The 13,925-nt window shown below is 43.7% G+C and overlaps 1 protein-coding gene across 2 annotated transcripts in view; it reads right to left on the bottom strand.

Annotated features, from left to right (window-relative positions):
- Positions 1 to 2,205: 2,205 nt before the first annotated feature.
- LOC311109098 (serine/threonine-protein phosphatase 4 regulatory subunit 1-like) overlaps positions 2,206 to 13,925 on the bottom strand; it is a 28,180-nt gene continuing 16,460 nt past the window's right edge. For both annotated transcript variants that reach the window (XM_084151903.1, XM_084151902.1), the window contains exons 18-19: positions 10,393 to 10,534; positions 2,206 to 3,374 (exon numbers count right to left, since the gene is read on the bottom strand). In XM_084151903.1, the coding sequence (XP_084008029.1) occupies positions 3,211 to 3,374; positions 10,393 to 10,534 (306 nt within the window). In that variant the 3' untranslated portion in view covers positions 2,206 to 3,210. The remainder of the gene's footprint in view (positions 3,375 to 10,392; positions 10,535 to 13,925) is intronic.

Raw genomic sequence — 13,925 nt, forward strand, 5'->3', positions numbered from 1 at the left:
TTGTGTTGGCTGTAAAAGCAGGGAGGAATGGATCTTGTGAAGGACATGAATTAAGGGTTCGGGTTAGGCAAATGGAAGAGAGAGCACTAGTCATGGTCTTTTTGTAGGCACTAACTCCGCCATGGTTTGTGGTAAACACAGGCTGAAGAAATAATCATTGGTTAATGTCATTATTGTTAATTTTGAAACATTTATATGATCAAAAAAAGGCTTCATAATTCATAAAGGTCATGTTAACTGACTGATATCTCAGAACAAAATGTACACAAATATATATACACACACACATATATGGACACAAATCTGGGTTTGGCGGATTTCAGGAGAACGCTACCTGCCCCAATGCATAGTGCCAACTGTAAAGTTTTGTGGAGGAGGAAAAATGGTTTGGGTTAGGCCCCTTAGTTCTAGTGAAGGGAACTTTTATGCTACAGCATACACTTACATTCTAGACGATTCTGTGCTTCCAACTTTGTGGCAACAGTTTGGGGAAGGTCCTTTCCTGTTTTAGCATGACAATGCCCCGTGCACAAAGCGAGGTCCATACAGAAATGGTTTGTCGAGATTGGTGTGGAAGAACTTGACTGGCCTGCACAGAGCCCTGACCTCAACACCATCGAACACCTTTGGGATGAATTGGAACGCCGACTGCGAGCCAGGCCTAATCTCCCAACATCAGTGCCGACCTCACTAATGCTCTTGTGGCTGAATGGAACCAAGTCCCCGCAGCAATGTTCTAACATCTAGTGGAAAGCCTTCCGAGAAGAGTGGAGGCTGTTATAGCAGCAAAGAGGGGACCAACTCCATATTAATGCCCATGATTTTGGAATGAGATGTTCGAGAAGCAGGTGTCCACATACTTTTGGTCATGTATGATCTCCTAAGCCTGTCTTAACATCAGACCTTATTTTCTGCGTTTTTTCCAAAACTTGTTTCCCCATAGGAATGGCTGAACGAACCAAAGGTAACTCATTTCTGGTTTTTAGGACTAAAAGCTGGCGAGCTCAATTGGTTAATGAAAATGACAGTGAGTTAGTGTTTTAATGTACATGCAAACCTGTAAGAATGTGATTTTGTCCTGGTGGCAGAAGGGTATACTACAAAGCAGGATTAATGAGTTAGCCAGTTAACTTCTAAATATTGTGAAAATGTTTTTAATTTTTTAGATAAGCTTGAAATTGGCATGGTCCAATTGGCTCAACAACCAAAAACACAAATTAACTTTAGAGCTTCAATATGTAACTTTTTGGGCGACCCAACCAAATTCACATAGAAATGTGTGTTATAGATCTGTCATTCTCATTGAAAGCACGTCTAAGAAGCGGTAGATCTGTTCCATGTGCGCTATATTTCTATGTTAACCATTCTTTCGTTTTTGCTTCTTTTACATTTGGTTTGTACACTAGCTTAAAAACAGATAAATACAATATTTGAAGTTAGATGGCTAACTCACTGATGCTGCTTTCTAGTATACCTCTAACCTCAGAATGCTTCAGAATAAACATTTTATTGGAAGAAAGCTCAGTGATCAGCGGACCTTAGCGACTGGGGTTTTCCAGTCATGTAGAGATTGAGGTCGGAGGGTTGTGGAGGGCGTAAAAAACACGAGTTGCGCTGCAACAGGTCCCTGGTTTGATTCAACACAATTTAGTCTAACTAATGATTTTCTAGCTCAAGGACCAGTGGGCGTAGTTTAGAGTGACCGGTGAGAGCAAAGAGCGACAACACAGACGGAAAGGCTTGCACGTGGTGTAACAAGGGTTGCCATACAGCACGTACCTGGTTCGAATACCGGTGTGGTTTTAGTTTATGCCTTCAGAATAAAATCCAATAAGGTAAAGGTACACAGGTAAAGAAAAGTCTTCACGTAAGTGGCTCAATGATTTTGATGCTTAAAAATAAATAAATACTTATGTTACAACACTAGTCTGACAAAGGCCGGGATACATTCTGATCGCGGGTTATAGGCATTGCAACTTAAGGCAATTTCCGATTGAGCCGACATATGCAGTGTTTACTGTAAATTGCCTTAAAGCCACAACGCTTATAATCCGCAATCCAATTTAATCCCAGCCAGGGCATGGCACCAGTTGTATACAAAACTCCCCTTTGGTGTTAAGAATATCCTGAGAAACATCCGTTCCAGAGCCTCAGTCCCCCCATCCCTCCCTCCAGTTTACACAAACAAAATACGCCTACAAATTTGTGCCTGCTTTTTATTTAATGTTGAGACAGGTAAAACAAATAAAATAAAAAAATGTGTATCACAATACTATTCATAATCGTTGATCAAAATGGAAAAGTTCCTTGAGATATGTACAGATAGGGTATAAGGGAGGAGGAGGAGGGGGGGAAGCAAAGGGGAGAACAGAAGGGGTTGGATAGGGGGGGGGGGGTCGCAGTATTTTATTCTCAGGTTAAAATACCACGTTTCAAGTGAGTGTGTGCTGACCTTTTACAATTGGATATCTCTCCGTTTACTTAAAACGCCGCAAACGGACAGCCATAATATTAATAAAAATACATGTATTTTTCATTGACAACAGGAACCCCTGTCTGCCAGGGGGTGGCCCTCTGTCTATGGGTACAACAATGTGCTGCACTAGAGAGTTAAAACAATGGAAGCCGGAGCCCTGTAGGAGAAAACGTGCTACGTCCGACACTGCCCACAGAAGAAGGCTGTGATGGTACAGACTTTCTTTTTTATATGCAGCATAGGAGTCATTTATACAGTATCAAAAAGAAAAAGCAATTACAGAAACTTTACACCGTTTAAACGTTTTGAGTTGGAGACAGTCGTCCTGCTACGTGGTTCGATAAAGCTTGTGAGATACTGGCTTTTCCGCTAAGTCTGGGGAGGATGAGTGCGTGCGCGAGAGAGGAGGAACCGATGGGGAGAAATGGTCCAGCTCCGTTCCCTGTGCGTTTTTTTTCCATTCGTTTTGTTAGTCATTGAATCCACTCCGGACATTCAAGTATTTTCCAGTTTAAAGGAAGACACTTAAGGCTTATGTGGCAAAAAAATTTAAAATAAAAATCGAAGCACTAAATAATTCTGTTGTATTGAGTCGAGTTGTGTTGCACTGCGTTGGGCAAGTTGTGTTGATGCATGGGTCCTCCCCTTCTGGTTGTTTAGAAGTAGAAGTGCCAGTAAAGGGCATACCGCAAGCCCTCTGCCCCCTAACCTGTGGGGAGGGGGGTGGTCTGGGCTCAGTAGGTGGAGGAGGTGGTGCTCATGGCGTCCTCGCTGAGGCGAGTGCTCCCAGGATGCACGCTGGCAAAGTACTTGACGTCCTTGTCCAGGTCCATCTGCAGGGCCACCAGTGTCTGCTCTAGCGCCTCCTGGTGGGAGTTGGCAGAATGCAGGAAGTACTCTGCAGGGGACGACAGAGGATGAAGAGGACAGATGTGATGAGGATTCAACTGCAGTTCAGCTGAAGATATGAAGAACATTCGCATACTTGTGTTTCCTTATTGGGGATTAATAAAATGATATACATACACATAAATACATACATATAAATATATACATAAATATATACACATATATACACACACACACATACAGTGAGGGAAAAAAGTATTTGATCCCCTGCTGATTTGCCCACTGACAAAGACATGATCAGTCTAAAAGTTTAATGGTAGGTTTATTTGAACAGTGAGAGACAGAACAACAAAGAAATCCAGAAAAACGCATGTCAAAAATTGATTTTCATTTTTAATGAGGGAAATAAGTATTTGACCCCTCTGCAAAACATGACTTAGTACTTGGTGGCAAAACCCTTGTTGGCAATCACAGAGGTCAGACGTTTCTTGTAGTTGGCCACCAGGTTTGCACACATCTCAGGAGGGATTTTGTCCCACTCCTCTTTGCAGATCTTCTCCAAGTCATTAAGGTTTAGAGGCTGACGTTTGGCAACTCGAACCTTCAGCTCCCTCCACAGATTTTCTATTGGATTAAGGTCTGGAGACTGGCTAGGCCCCTCCAGGACCTTAATGTGCTTCTTCTTGAGCCACTCCTTTGATGCCTTGGCCGTGTATTTTGGGTCATTGTCATACTGGAATACCCATCCACGACCCATTTTCAATGCCCTGGCTGAGGGAAGGAGGTTCTCACCCAAGATTTGACGGTACATGGCCCCGTCCATTGTCCCTTTGATGCGGTGAAGTTGTCCTGTCCCCTTAGCAGAAAAACACCCCCAAAGCATAATGTTTCCACCTCCATGTTTGACGGTGGGGATGGTGTTCTTGGAGTCATAGGCAGCATTCCTCCTCCTCCAAACACGGCGAGTTGAGTTGATGCCAAAGAGCTCGATTTTGGTCTCATCTGAATCATTCAGATGTTCATTGGCAAACTACAGACGGCCCTGTATATGTGCTTTCTTGAGCAGGGGGACCTTGCGGGCGCTGCAGGATTTCAGTCCTTCACGGCGTAGTGCGTTACCAATTGTTTACTTGGTGACTATGGTCCCAGCTGCCTTGAGATCATTGACAAGATCCTCCCGTGTAGTTCTGGGCTGATTCCTCACCGTTCTCATGATCATTGCAACTCCACGAGGTGAGATCTTGCATGGAGCCCCAGGCCAAGGGAGATTGACAGTTATTTTGTGTTTCTTCCATTTGCGAATAATCGCACCAACTGTTGTCACCTTCTCACCAAGCTGCTTGGCGATGGTCTTGTAGCCCATTCCAGCCTTGTGTAGGTCTACAATCTTGTCCCTGACATCCTTGGAGAGCTCTTTGGTCTTGGCCATGGTGGAAAGTTTGGAATCTGATTGATTGATCGCTTCTGTGGACAGGTGTCTTTTATACAGGTAACAAACTGAGATTAGGAGCACTCCCTTTAAGAGTGTGCTCCTAATCTCAGCTCGTTACCTGTATAAAAGACACCTGGGAGCCAGAAATCTTTCTGATTGAGAGGGGGTCAAATACTTATTTTCCTCATTAAAATGCAAATCAATTTATAATATTTTTGACATGCGTCTTTCTGGATTTTTGTGTTGTTATTGTCTCTCACTGTCCAAATAAACCTACCATTAAAATTATAGACTGATCATTTCTTTGTCAGTGGGCAAACATACAAAATCAGCAGGGGATCAGATACTTTTTTCCCCCTCACTGTATATATACACACACACACACACACACACACACACACACACACACACACTCAAATGTTTGGACACCTACTCATTCCAGAGTTTTTATTTTTACTATTTTCTACATTGTAGAATAATAGTGAAGACATCAAAACTATGAAATAACACATATGGAATCATGTAGTAACCAAAAAAGTGTTAAACAAATAAAAATATATTTAAGATTCTTCAAATAGCCACCCTTTGCCTTGATGACAGCCTTGCACACAATGCTGTGGTAGCCATTGCTGGTTAAGTGTGCCTTGAATTCTAAATAGATCACAGACAGTGTCTCCAGCAAAGCACGCCCACACCATAACACCTCCTCCTCCATGCTTTACGATGGGAAATACACATGCAGAGATCATACGTTCACCCACACCGCGTCTCACAAAGACACTGAGGTTGGAACCAAAATTCTCCAATTTGGACTCCAGACCAAAGGACAAATTTACACCGGTCTAACGTCCATTGCTCGTGTTTCTTGGCCCAAGCAGGTCTCTTCTTCTTATTGGTGTCCTTTGCAGCAATTCGACCATGAAGGCCTGATTCACGCAGTCTCCTCTGAACAGTTGATGTTGAGATGTGTCTGTGACTTGAACTCTGTGAAGCATTTATTTGGGCTGCAATTTCTGAGGCTGGTAACTCTGACAAAATGATCCTCTGCAGCAGAGGTAACTCTGGGTCTTCCATTCCTGTGGCGGTCCTCATCAGAACCCGTTTCATGGTTTTTGCGACTGCACTTAAAGAAACGTTCAAAGTTCTTGAACTGTTCCGTATTGACTGACCTTCATGTCTTAAAGTAATGATGGACTGTCGTTTCTCTTTGCTTATTTGAGCTGTTCTTGCCATAATATGGACTTAGTCTTTTACCAAATAGGGCCATCTTCTGTATACCCCCCTACCTTGTCACAACACAACTGATTAGCTCTAACGCATTAAGAAGGAAATAAATTCCACAAATTAACTTTTAAGAAGGCACACCTGTTAATTGAAATGCATTTCAGGTGGCTACCTCATGAAGCTGGTTGAGAGAATTCCAAGAGTGTGCAAAGCTGTCATCAAGGCAAAGGGTGGCTATTTGAATAATCTCAAATATAAAATAGATTTTGATTTGTTTAACATTTTTTTGGTTACTACATGATTCCATATGTGTTATTTCATAGTTTTGATGTCTTCACTATTATTCTACAATGTAGAAAATATAAAAATTAAGAAAAAAGCATTAACTGAGGTGTCCAAACTTTTGACTGGATAGATAGATATATATATATATATAGAGAGAGAGATATATACTGCTCAAAAAAATAAAGGGAACACTTAAACAACACAATGTAACTCCAAGTCAATCACACTTCTGTGAAATCAAACTGTCCACTTAGGAAGCAACACTGATTGACAATACATTTCACATGCTGTTGTGCAAATGGAATAGACAACAGGTGGAAATTATACGCCATTAGCAAGACACCCCCAATTAAGAAGTGGTTCTGCAGGTGGTGACCACAGACCACTTCTCAGTTCCTATGCTTCCTGGCTGATGTTTTGGTCACTTTTGAATGCTGGCGGTGCTTTCACTCTAGTGGTAGCATGAGACGGAGTCTACAACCCACACAAGTGGCTCAGGTAGTGCAGCTCATCCAGGATGGCACATCAATGCGAGCTGTGGCAAGAAGGTTTGCTGTGTCTGTCAGCATAGTGTCCAGAGCATGGAGGCGCTACCAGGAGACAGGCCAGTACATCAGGAGACGTGGAGGAGGCCGTAGGAGGGCAACAACCCAGCAGCAGGACCGCTACCTCCGCCTTTGTGCAAGGAGGAGCACTGCCAGAGCCCTGCAAAATGACCTCCAGCAGGCCACAAATGTGCATGTGTCTGCTCAAACGGTCAGAAACTCCATGAGGGTGGTATGAGGGCCCGGCGTCCACAGGTGGGGGTTGTGCTTACAGCTCAACACCGTGCAGGACGTTTGGCATTTGCCAGAGAACACCAAGATTGGCAAATTCGCCACTGGCAGTGTACATACATACACACACACACACACACACACACACACACACAGTTGAAGTCGGAAGTGTACACCTTAGCCATATTCATTTAAACTCAGTTTTTCACAATTCCTGACATTTAATCCTAGTAAAAAGTCCCTGTTTTAGGTCAGTTAGGATCACCACTTTATTTTAAGAACGTGAAATGTCAGAATAATAGTAGAGAGAATGATTTATTTAAGCTTTTATTTCTTTCATCACATTCCCAGTGGGTCAGAAGTTTACATACACTCAATTAGTATTTGGTAGCATTGCCTTTAAATTGTTTAACTTGGGTCAAACGTTTCAGGTAGCCTTCCACAAGCTTCCCACAATAAGTTGGGTGAATTTTGGCCCATTCCTCCTGACAGAGCTGGTGTAACTGAGTCAGGTTTGTAGGCCTCCTTGCTCGCACACGCTTTTTCAGTTCTGCCCACAAATGTTCTATAAGATTGAGGTCAGGGCTTTGTGATGGCCACTCCAATACCTTGACTTTGTTGTCCTTAAGCCATTTTGCCACAACTTTGGAAGTATGCTTGGGGTCATTGTCCATTTGGAAGCCCATTTGCGACCAAGCTTTAACTTCCTGACTGATGTCATGAGATGTTGCTTCAATATATCCACATAATTTTCCTTCCTCATGATGCCATCTATTTTGTGAAGTGCACCAGTCCCTCCTGCAGCAAAGCACCCCCACAGCATGATGCTGCCACCCCCGTGCTTCACGGTTGGGATGGTGTTCGTCGGCTTGCAACCCACCCCCTTTTTCCTCCAAACATAACGATGGTCATTATGGCCAAACAGTTCTATTTTTGTTTCATCAGACCAGAGGACATTTCTCCAAAAAGTACGATCTTTGTCCCAATGTGCAGTTGCAAAGCGTAGTCTGGCTTTTTTATGGCGGTTTTGGAGCAGTGGCTTCTTCCTTGCAGAGCGGCCTTTCAGGTTATGTCGATATAGGACTCATTTTACTGTGGATATAGATACTTTTGTACCTGTTTCCTCCAGCATCTTCACAAGGTCCTTTGCTGTTGTTCTGGGATTGATTTGCAGAACGCAGAACGCGTCTCCTTCCTGAGCGGTATGATGGCTGCGTGGTCACATGGTGTTTATACTTGCGTACTATTGTTTGTACAGATGAACGTGGTACCTTCAGGCGTTTGGAAATTGCTCCCAAGGATGAACCAGACTTGTGGAGGTCTACAATTTTTCTTCTGAGGTCTTGGCTGATTTCTTTTGATTTTCCCATGATGTCAAGCAAAGAGGCACTGAGTCTGAAGGTAGGCCTTGAAATACATCCACAGGTACACCTCCAATTGACTCAAATGATGTCAATTAGCCTATCAGAAGCTTCTAAAGCCATGACATCATTTTCTGGAATTTTTCAAGCTGTTTAGAAGGCACAGTCAACTTAATGTATGTAAACTTCTGACCCACTGGAATTGTGATACAGTGAATTATAAATTAAATAATCTGTCTGTAAACAATTGTTGGAAAAAGTACTTGTGTCATGCACAAAGTAGATGTCCTAACTGACTTGCCAACACTAGTTTGTTAACAAGAAATGTGTGGAGTGGTTGAAAAACGAGTTTTAATGACTCCAACCTAAGTGTATGTAAACTTCCGACTTCAACTGTGTGTGTGTGTGTGTGTGTGTGTGTAATATATATATATATATATACACACACACACACAGCTCAAAAAAATAAAGTATGAATGAAATAATCTTAAATACTTTTTTCTTTACATAGTTGAATGTGCTGACAACAAAATCACACAAAAATTATCAAATGGAAATCAAATGTATCAACCCATGGAGGTCTGGATTTGGAGTCCCCCTCAAAATTAAAGTTGAAAACCACACTACAGGCTGATCCAACTTTGATGTAATGTCCTTTAAAACAAGTCAAAATGAGGCTCAGTAGTGTGTGTGGCCTCCACGTGCCTGTATGACCTCCCTACAACGCCTGGGCATGCTCCTGATGAGGTGGCGGATGGTCTCCTGAGGGATCTCCTCCCAGACCTGGACTAAAGCATCCGCCAACTCCTGGACAGTCTGTGGTGCAACGTGGCGTTGGTGGATGGAGCGAGACATGATGTCCCAGATGTGCTCAATTGGATTCAGGTCTGGGGAACGGGCGGGCCAGTCCATAGCATCAATGCCTTCCTCTTGCAGGAACTGCTGACACACTCCAGCCACATGAGGTCTAGCATTGTCTTGCATTAGGAGGAACCCAGGGCCAACCGCACCAGCATATGGTCTCACAAGGGGTCTGAGGATCTCATCTCAATCACGTGCTCAGTGTGAACCTGCTTTTATCTGTGAAGAACACAGGGCGCCAGTGGCGAATTTGCCAATCTTGGTGTTCTCTGGCAAATGCCAAACGTCCTGCACTGTGTTGGGCTGTAAGCACAACCCCCACCTGTGGACGTCGGGGCCTCATACCACCCTCATGGAGTCTGTTTCTGACTGTTTGAGCAGACACATGCACATTTGTGGCCTGCTGGAGGTCATTTTGCAGGGCTCTGGCAGTGCTCCTCCTGCTCCTCCTTGCACAAAGGCGGAGGTAGCGGTCCTGCTGCTGGGTTGTTGCCCTCCTACGGCCTCCTCCATGTCTCCTGATGTACTGGCCTGTCTCCTGGTAGCGCCTCCATGCTTTGGACACTACGCTGACATACACAGCAAACCTTCTTGCCACAGCTCGCATTGATGTGCCATCCTGGATGAGCTGCACTACCTGAGCCACTTGTGTGGGTTGTAGACTCCGTCTCATGCTACCACTAGAGTGAAAGCACCGCCAGCATTCAAAAGTGACCAAAACATCAGCCAGGAAGCATAGGAACTGAGAAGTGGTCTGTGGTCACCACCTGCAAAACCAGTCCTTTATTGGGGGTGTCTTGCTAATTGCCTATAATTTCCACCTGTTGTCTATTCCATTTGCACAACAGCATGTGAAATGTATTGTCAATCAGTGTTGCTTCCTAAGTGGACAGTTTGATTTCACAGAAGTGTGATTGACTTGGAGTTACATTGTGTTGTTTAAGTGTTCCCTTTATTTTTTTGAGCAGTGTATATATTAGTGCAGTAAAAAGTAAATCCTTACTTTGTATTTCATAAATACTATTATTTTTTACAATAAAATACAACAAATGAAGCCATAATTGCTTGTTTCCGAGGCCTAACTCTATGGAATTGGTCAGAGGAGCATGCAGGTGTGTGTGTGTGTACCTCTCTCCAGCAGGCTCTGGCGGATGGTCTTGGCCAGCAGCACCCTGACGTTGGCCACGGGGTCGGAGGCCAGCTGTAACAGAGGGGCTAGCAGGTGCTCTGAGAACTGCTCCAACGACACACAGTCATCCTCAATCGCCAGCTGACAGAAAGAGAGAGAGGGAGGATGGTCAGAGCGTGTGTGTTTTAGAGATGGATTAGGGGAGTGTGTGATTCTGTGTGCGTGAGTGCATGCACGAGACAGAACAGAAAGCACAAATGTGTGTGTGTGTTTGCGCGTTAACACACTTGACCTCTTGGACTCACACACACTCAGTCATCATGATCTCATTGTCCTCCAACACAATAGACACATTGTGGGACAGAGAATGGTGCCACTCATGTTATCAAATAAATGGTGGGGACAATGTCAAGTGTCCCGTTGAAAACAGTGTCCTCTTAGCAACCATAGCCACTCACTCCACTGTATAATATGTGGGTGGGGAAACTAAAGGCTCTTCAATAAAAATGGACCTTCATTAAAAATCTTGGCAGCTGATGTTTTCATATTCATCTCTAGCCCCGAGACTTCAATTACATCTCTTGTTGTTAATATTAATGAATTATTCAGTGTATTCTCAGGCTACATGATTAATTTAACTAAAATCAGAGGCAATGCCACTTGGTAGTCTTAGCTCTGTACCTCCTACCTCTCCCCCCTTTCCTTTTAAATGGTCTCCCTCAGGTTTTACGTATCTGGGTATATTCCTAACTCCTAAATTCCAGCAAATGTACAAAGCCAATTCTGTTCCCTTATTTGACACAATAAGACAGGATCTGGAGCGCTGGAACTCTTCCGATTTCATGGTTGGGTAGAATATCCGTCTTGAAAAAAATAAAAAATGAACATTTTACCTAGACTACTTCACCCAATCCAAATGATCCCAGTCTTACTTTCCAATAAGGTAATAAAATACTTAAATGGCTGGTTAAGTTCCTTCATATGGAGTAAACGCAAGGCAAAAAAAATTGAAATGGAAATATTGCAGCTGCCAGGTTCTATGGGGGGCTTGGCTCTGCCCAATATTAGGTTTTATCAGTGGGGTGCCCACTTACATAATATTTCTGATTGGATCACAAATAACAATTATTCTATTTGGATAGATATTGAGACTTTTTCAAAATACCCCTAGCAAGATCTTTTATTTTTCAGAAGCTTCAAATCTGTAAAAGATGACTGCAATAATCCCATTACACTCAAAGCATGGAGGTCAGTCCAAACTAACCTCTGCACTTACCTCCATTCTTAACAACCTGGATGCTTGCTAACATTTGGCTTTATAAAAAGGGCATAGGCAGACTAAATGATTTATTAGCTGTAAAGATTTTATTGTCATTTGAGCAGATGGTTGAGAAATATCAACTCCCAAAGTAAGTAAGACATTTTGAAGAGCACCACCTTGATTGGCAACCCTGATGTGTCTGTCATTGAAATAATGCTTTTTTTCCCCCCCCCTCACAAAGGAAAATGTCCAAGTTTATTTTATGATGCTTTAAGGTCCTTTTCTACTGTTGACACACAGGGGGTCAAGCGACTGTGGGAGAAATCATTTTGTGTTACTATTGACGAGGAGCTGTGGGAGGACATCTGGAGATATGCAAAAACAATATCTAGCTGTAATCGTACTAGAGCAATCCAATTAAGAATAATACACAGATTGCATATATCCCCAAACCACAGACATGCTTTTAGCCCCGTGTCCTCCTCCTCAATGTCTCAAATGTACAACTGATACAGACACACCAACACATTGCTTATGGTCATGTTCCAAATTACAAAAAGGTACTGGTCTACGGTCGTGGTCAAAAGATTTGAGAATGACACAAATATTGCTCTTCACAAAGTTCGCTGCTTCAGTGTTACGAGATATTTCTGTCAGATGTTACTATGGTATACTGAAGTATAATCTGCCCTGGTATGCTGTCAATTAACTTCTGGGCCACATCCTGACTGATGGCAGCCCATTCTTGCATAATCAATGCTTGGAGTTTGTCAGAATTTGTGGGGTTTTGTTTGTCCACCCGCCTCTTGAGAATCAACCACAAATTTTCAATGGGATTAAGGTCTGGGGAGTTTCCTGGCCATGGACCCAAAATGTCAATGTTTTGTTCCCCGAGCCACTTCGTTATCACTTTTGCCTTATGGCAAGGTGCTCCATCATGCTGGAAAAGGCATTTGTCGTCACCAAACTGTTCTTGGATGGTTGTGAGAAGTTGCTCTCGGAGGATGTGTTGGTACCATTCTTTATTCATGGCTGTGTTCTTAGGCAAAATTGTGAGTGAGCCCACTCCCTTGGCTGAGAAGCAACCCCACACATGAATGGTCTCAGGATGCTTTACTGTTGGCATGACACAGGACTGATGGTAGCGCTCATCTTGTCTTCTCCGGACAAGGTGTTTTCCAGATGGCCCAAACAATCGGAAAGGGGATTCATCAGAGAAAATGACTTTACCCCAGTCCTCAGCAGTCCAATCCCTGTACCTTTTGCAGAATATCAGTCACCCTGCTCATCTGCGTGAACGTGCCTTAGGCATGCTGTAAGGAGGCATGAGGACTGCAGATGTGGCCAGGTCAATAAATTGCAATGTCCGTACTGTGAGACGCCTAAGACAGCGCTACAAGGAGACAGGACGGACAGCAGATCATCCTCACTGTGTCAGTCGCGGTTTTGTCTCACCAGGGGTGATGGTCGGATTCGCGTTTATCGTCGAAGGAATGAGCGTAACACCGAGGCCTGTACTCTGGAGCGGGATCGATTTGGAGGTGGAGGATCTGTTATGGTCTGGGGCGGTGTGTCACAGCATCATCAGACTGAGCATGTTGTCATTGCAGGCAATCTCAACGCTGTGCGTTACAGGGAAGACATCCTCCTCCCTCATGTGGTACCCTTCCTGCAGGCTTATCCTGACATGACCCTCCAGCATGACAATGCCACCAGCCATACTGCTCGTTCTGTGTGTGATTTCCTGCAAGACAGGAATGTGTCTTGCCATTGTGTTCTGCCATGGCCAGCGAAGAGCCCGGATCTCAATCCCATTGAGCACGTCTGGGACCTGTTGGATTGGAGGGTGAGGGCTAGGGCCATTCCCCCCACAAATGTCAGTGAACTCGGAGGTGCCTTGGTGGAAGAGTGGGGTAACATCTCACAGCAAGACCTGGCAAATCTGGTGCAATCCATGAGGAGATGCACAGCAGTACTTAGTATCTGGTGTGGCCACCAGCTGCATTGACTTTCTTTTGATTTTGACCCCCCCCCCCCCTTTGTTCAGGGACACATTATTCAATTTCTGTTAGTCACATGTCTGTGGAACTTGTTCAGTTTATGTCTCAGTTGTTGAATCTTGTTATGTTCATACAAATATTTACACGTTAAGTTTGCGGAAAATAAACGCAGTTGACAGTGAGAGGACGTTTCTTTTTTTGCTGAGTTTATTTGAATGGGTTTCATTGGAATATCTGACATGTACATTACATTCTAAAACGGATCAGTTCT

The sequence above is a fragment of the Coregonus lavaretus genome (genome assembly GCF_964263955.1).
Source record: "Coregonus lavaretus genome assembly, chromosome: 34".
NCBI lineage: Eukaryota > Metazoa > Chordata > Actinopteri > Salmoniformes > Salmonidae > Coregonus > Coregonus lavaretus.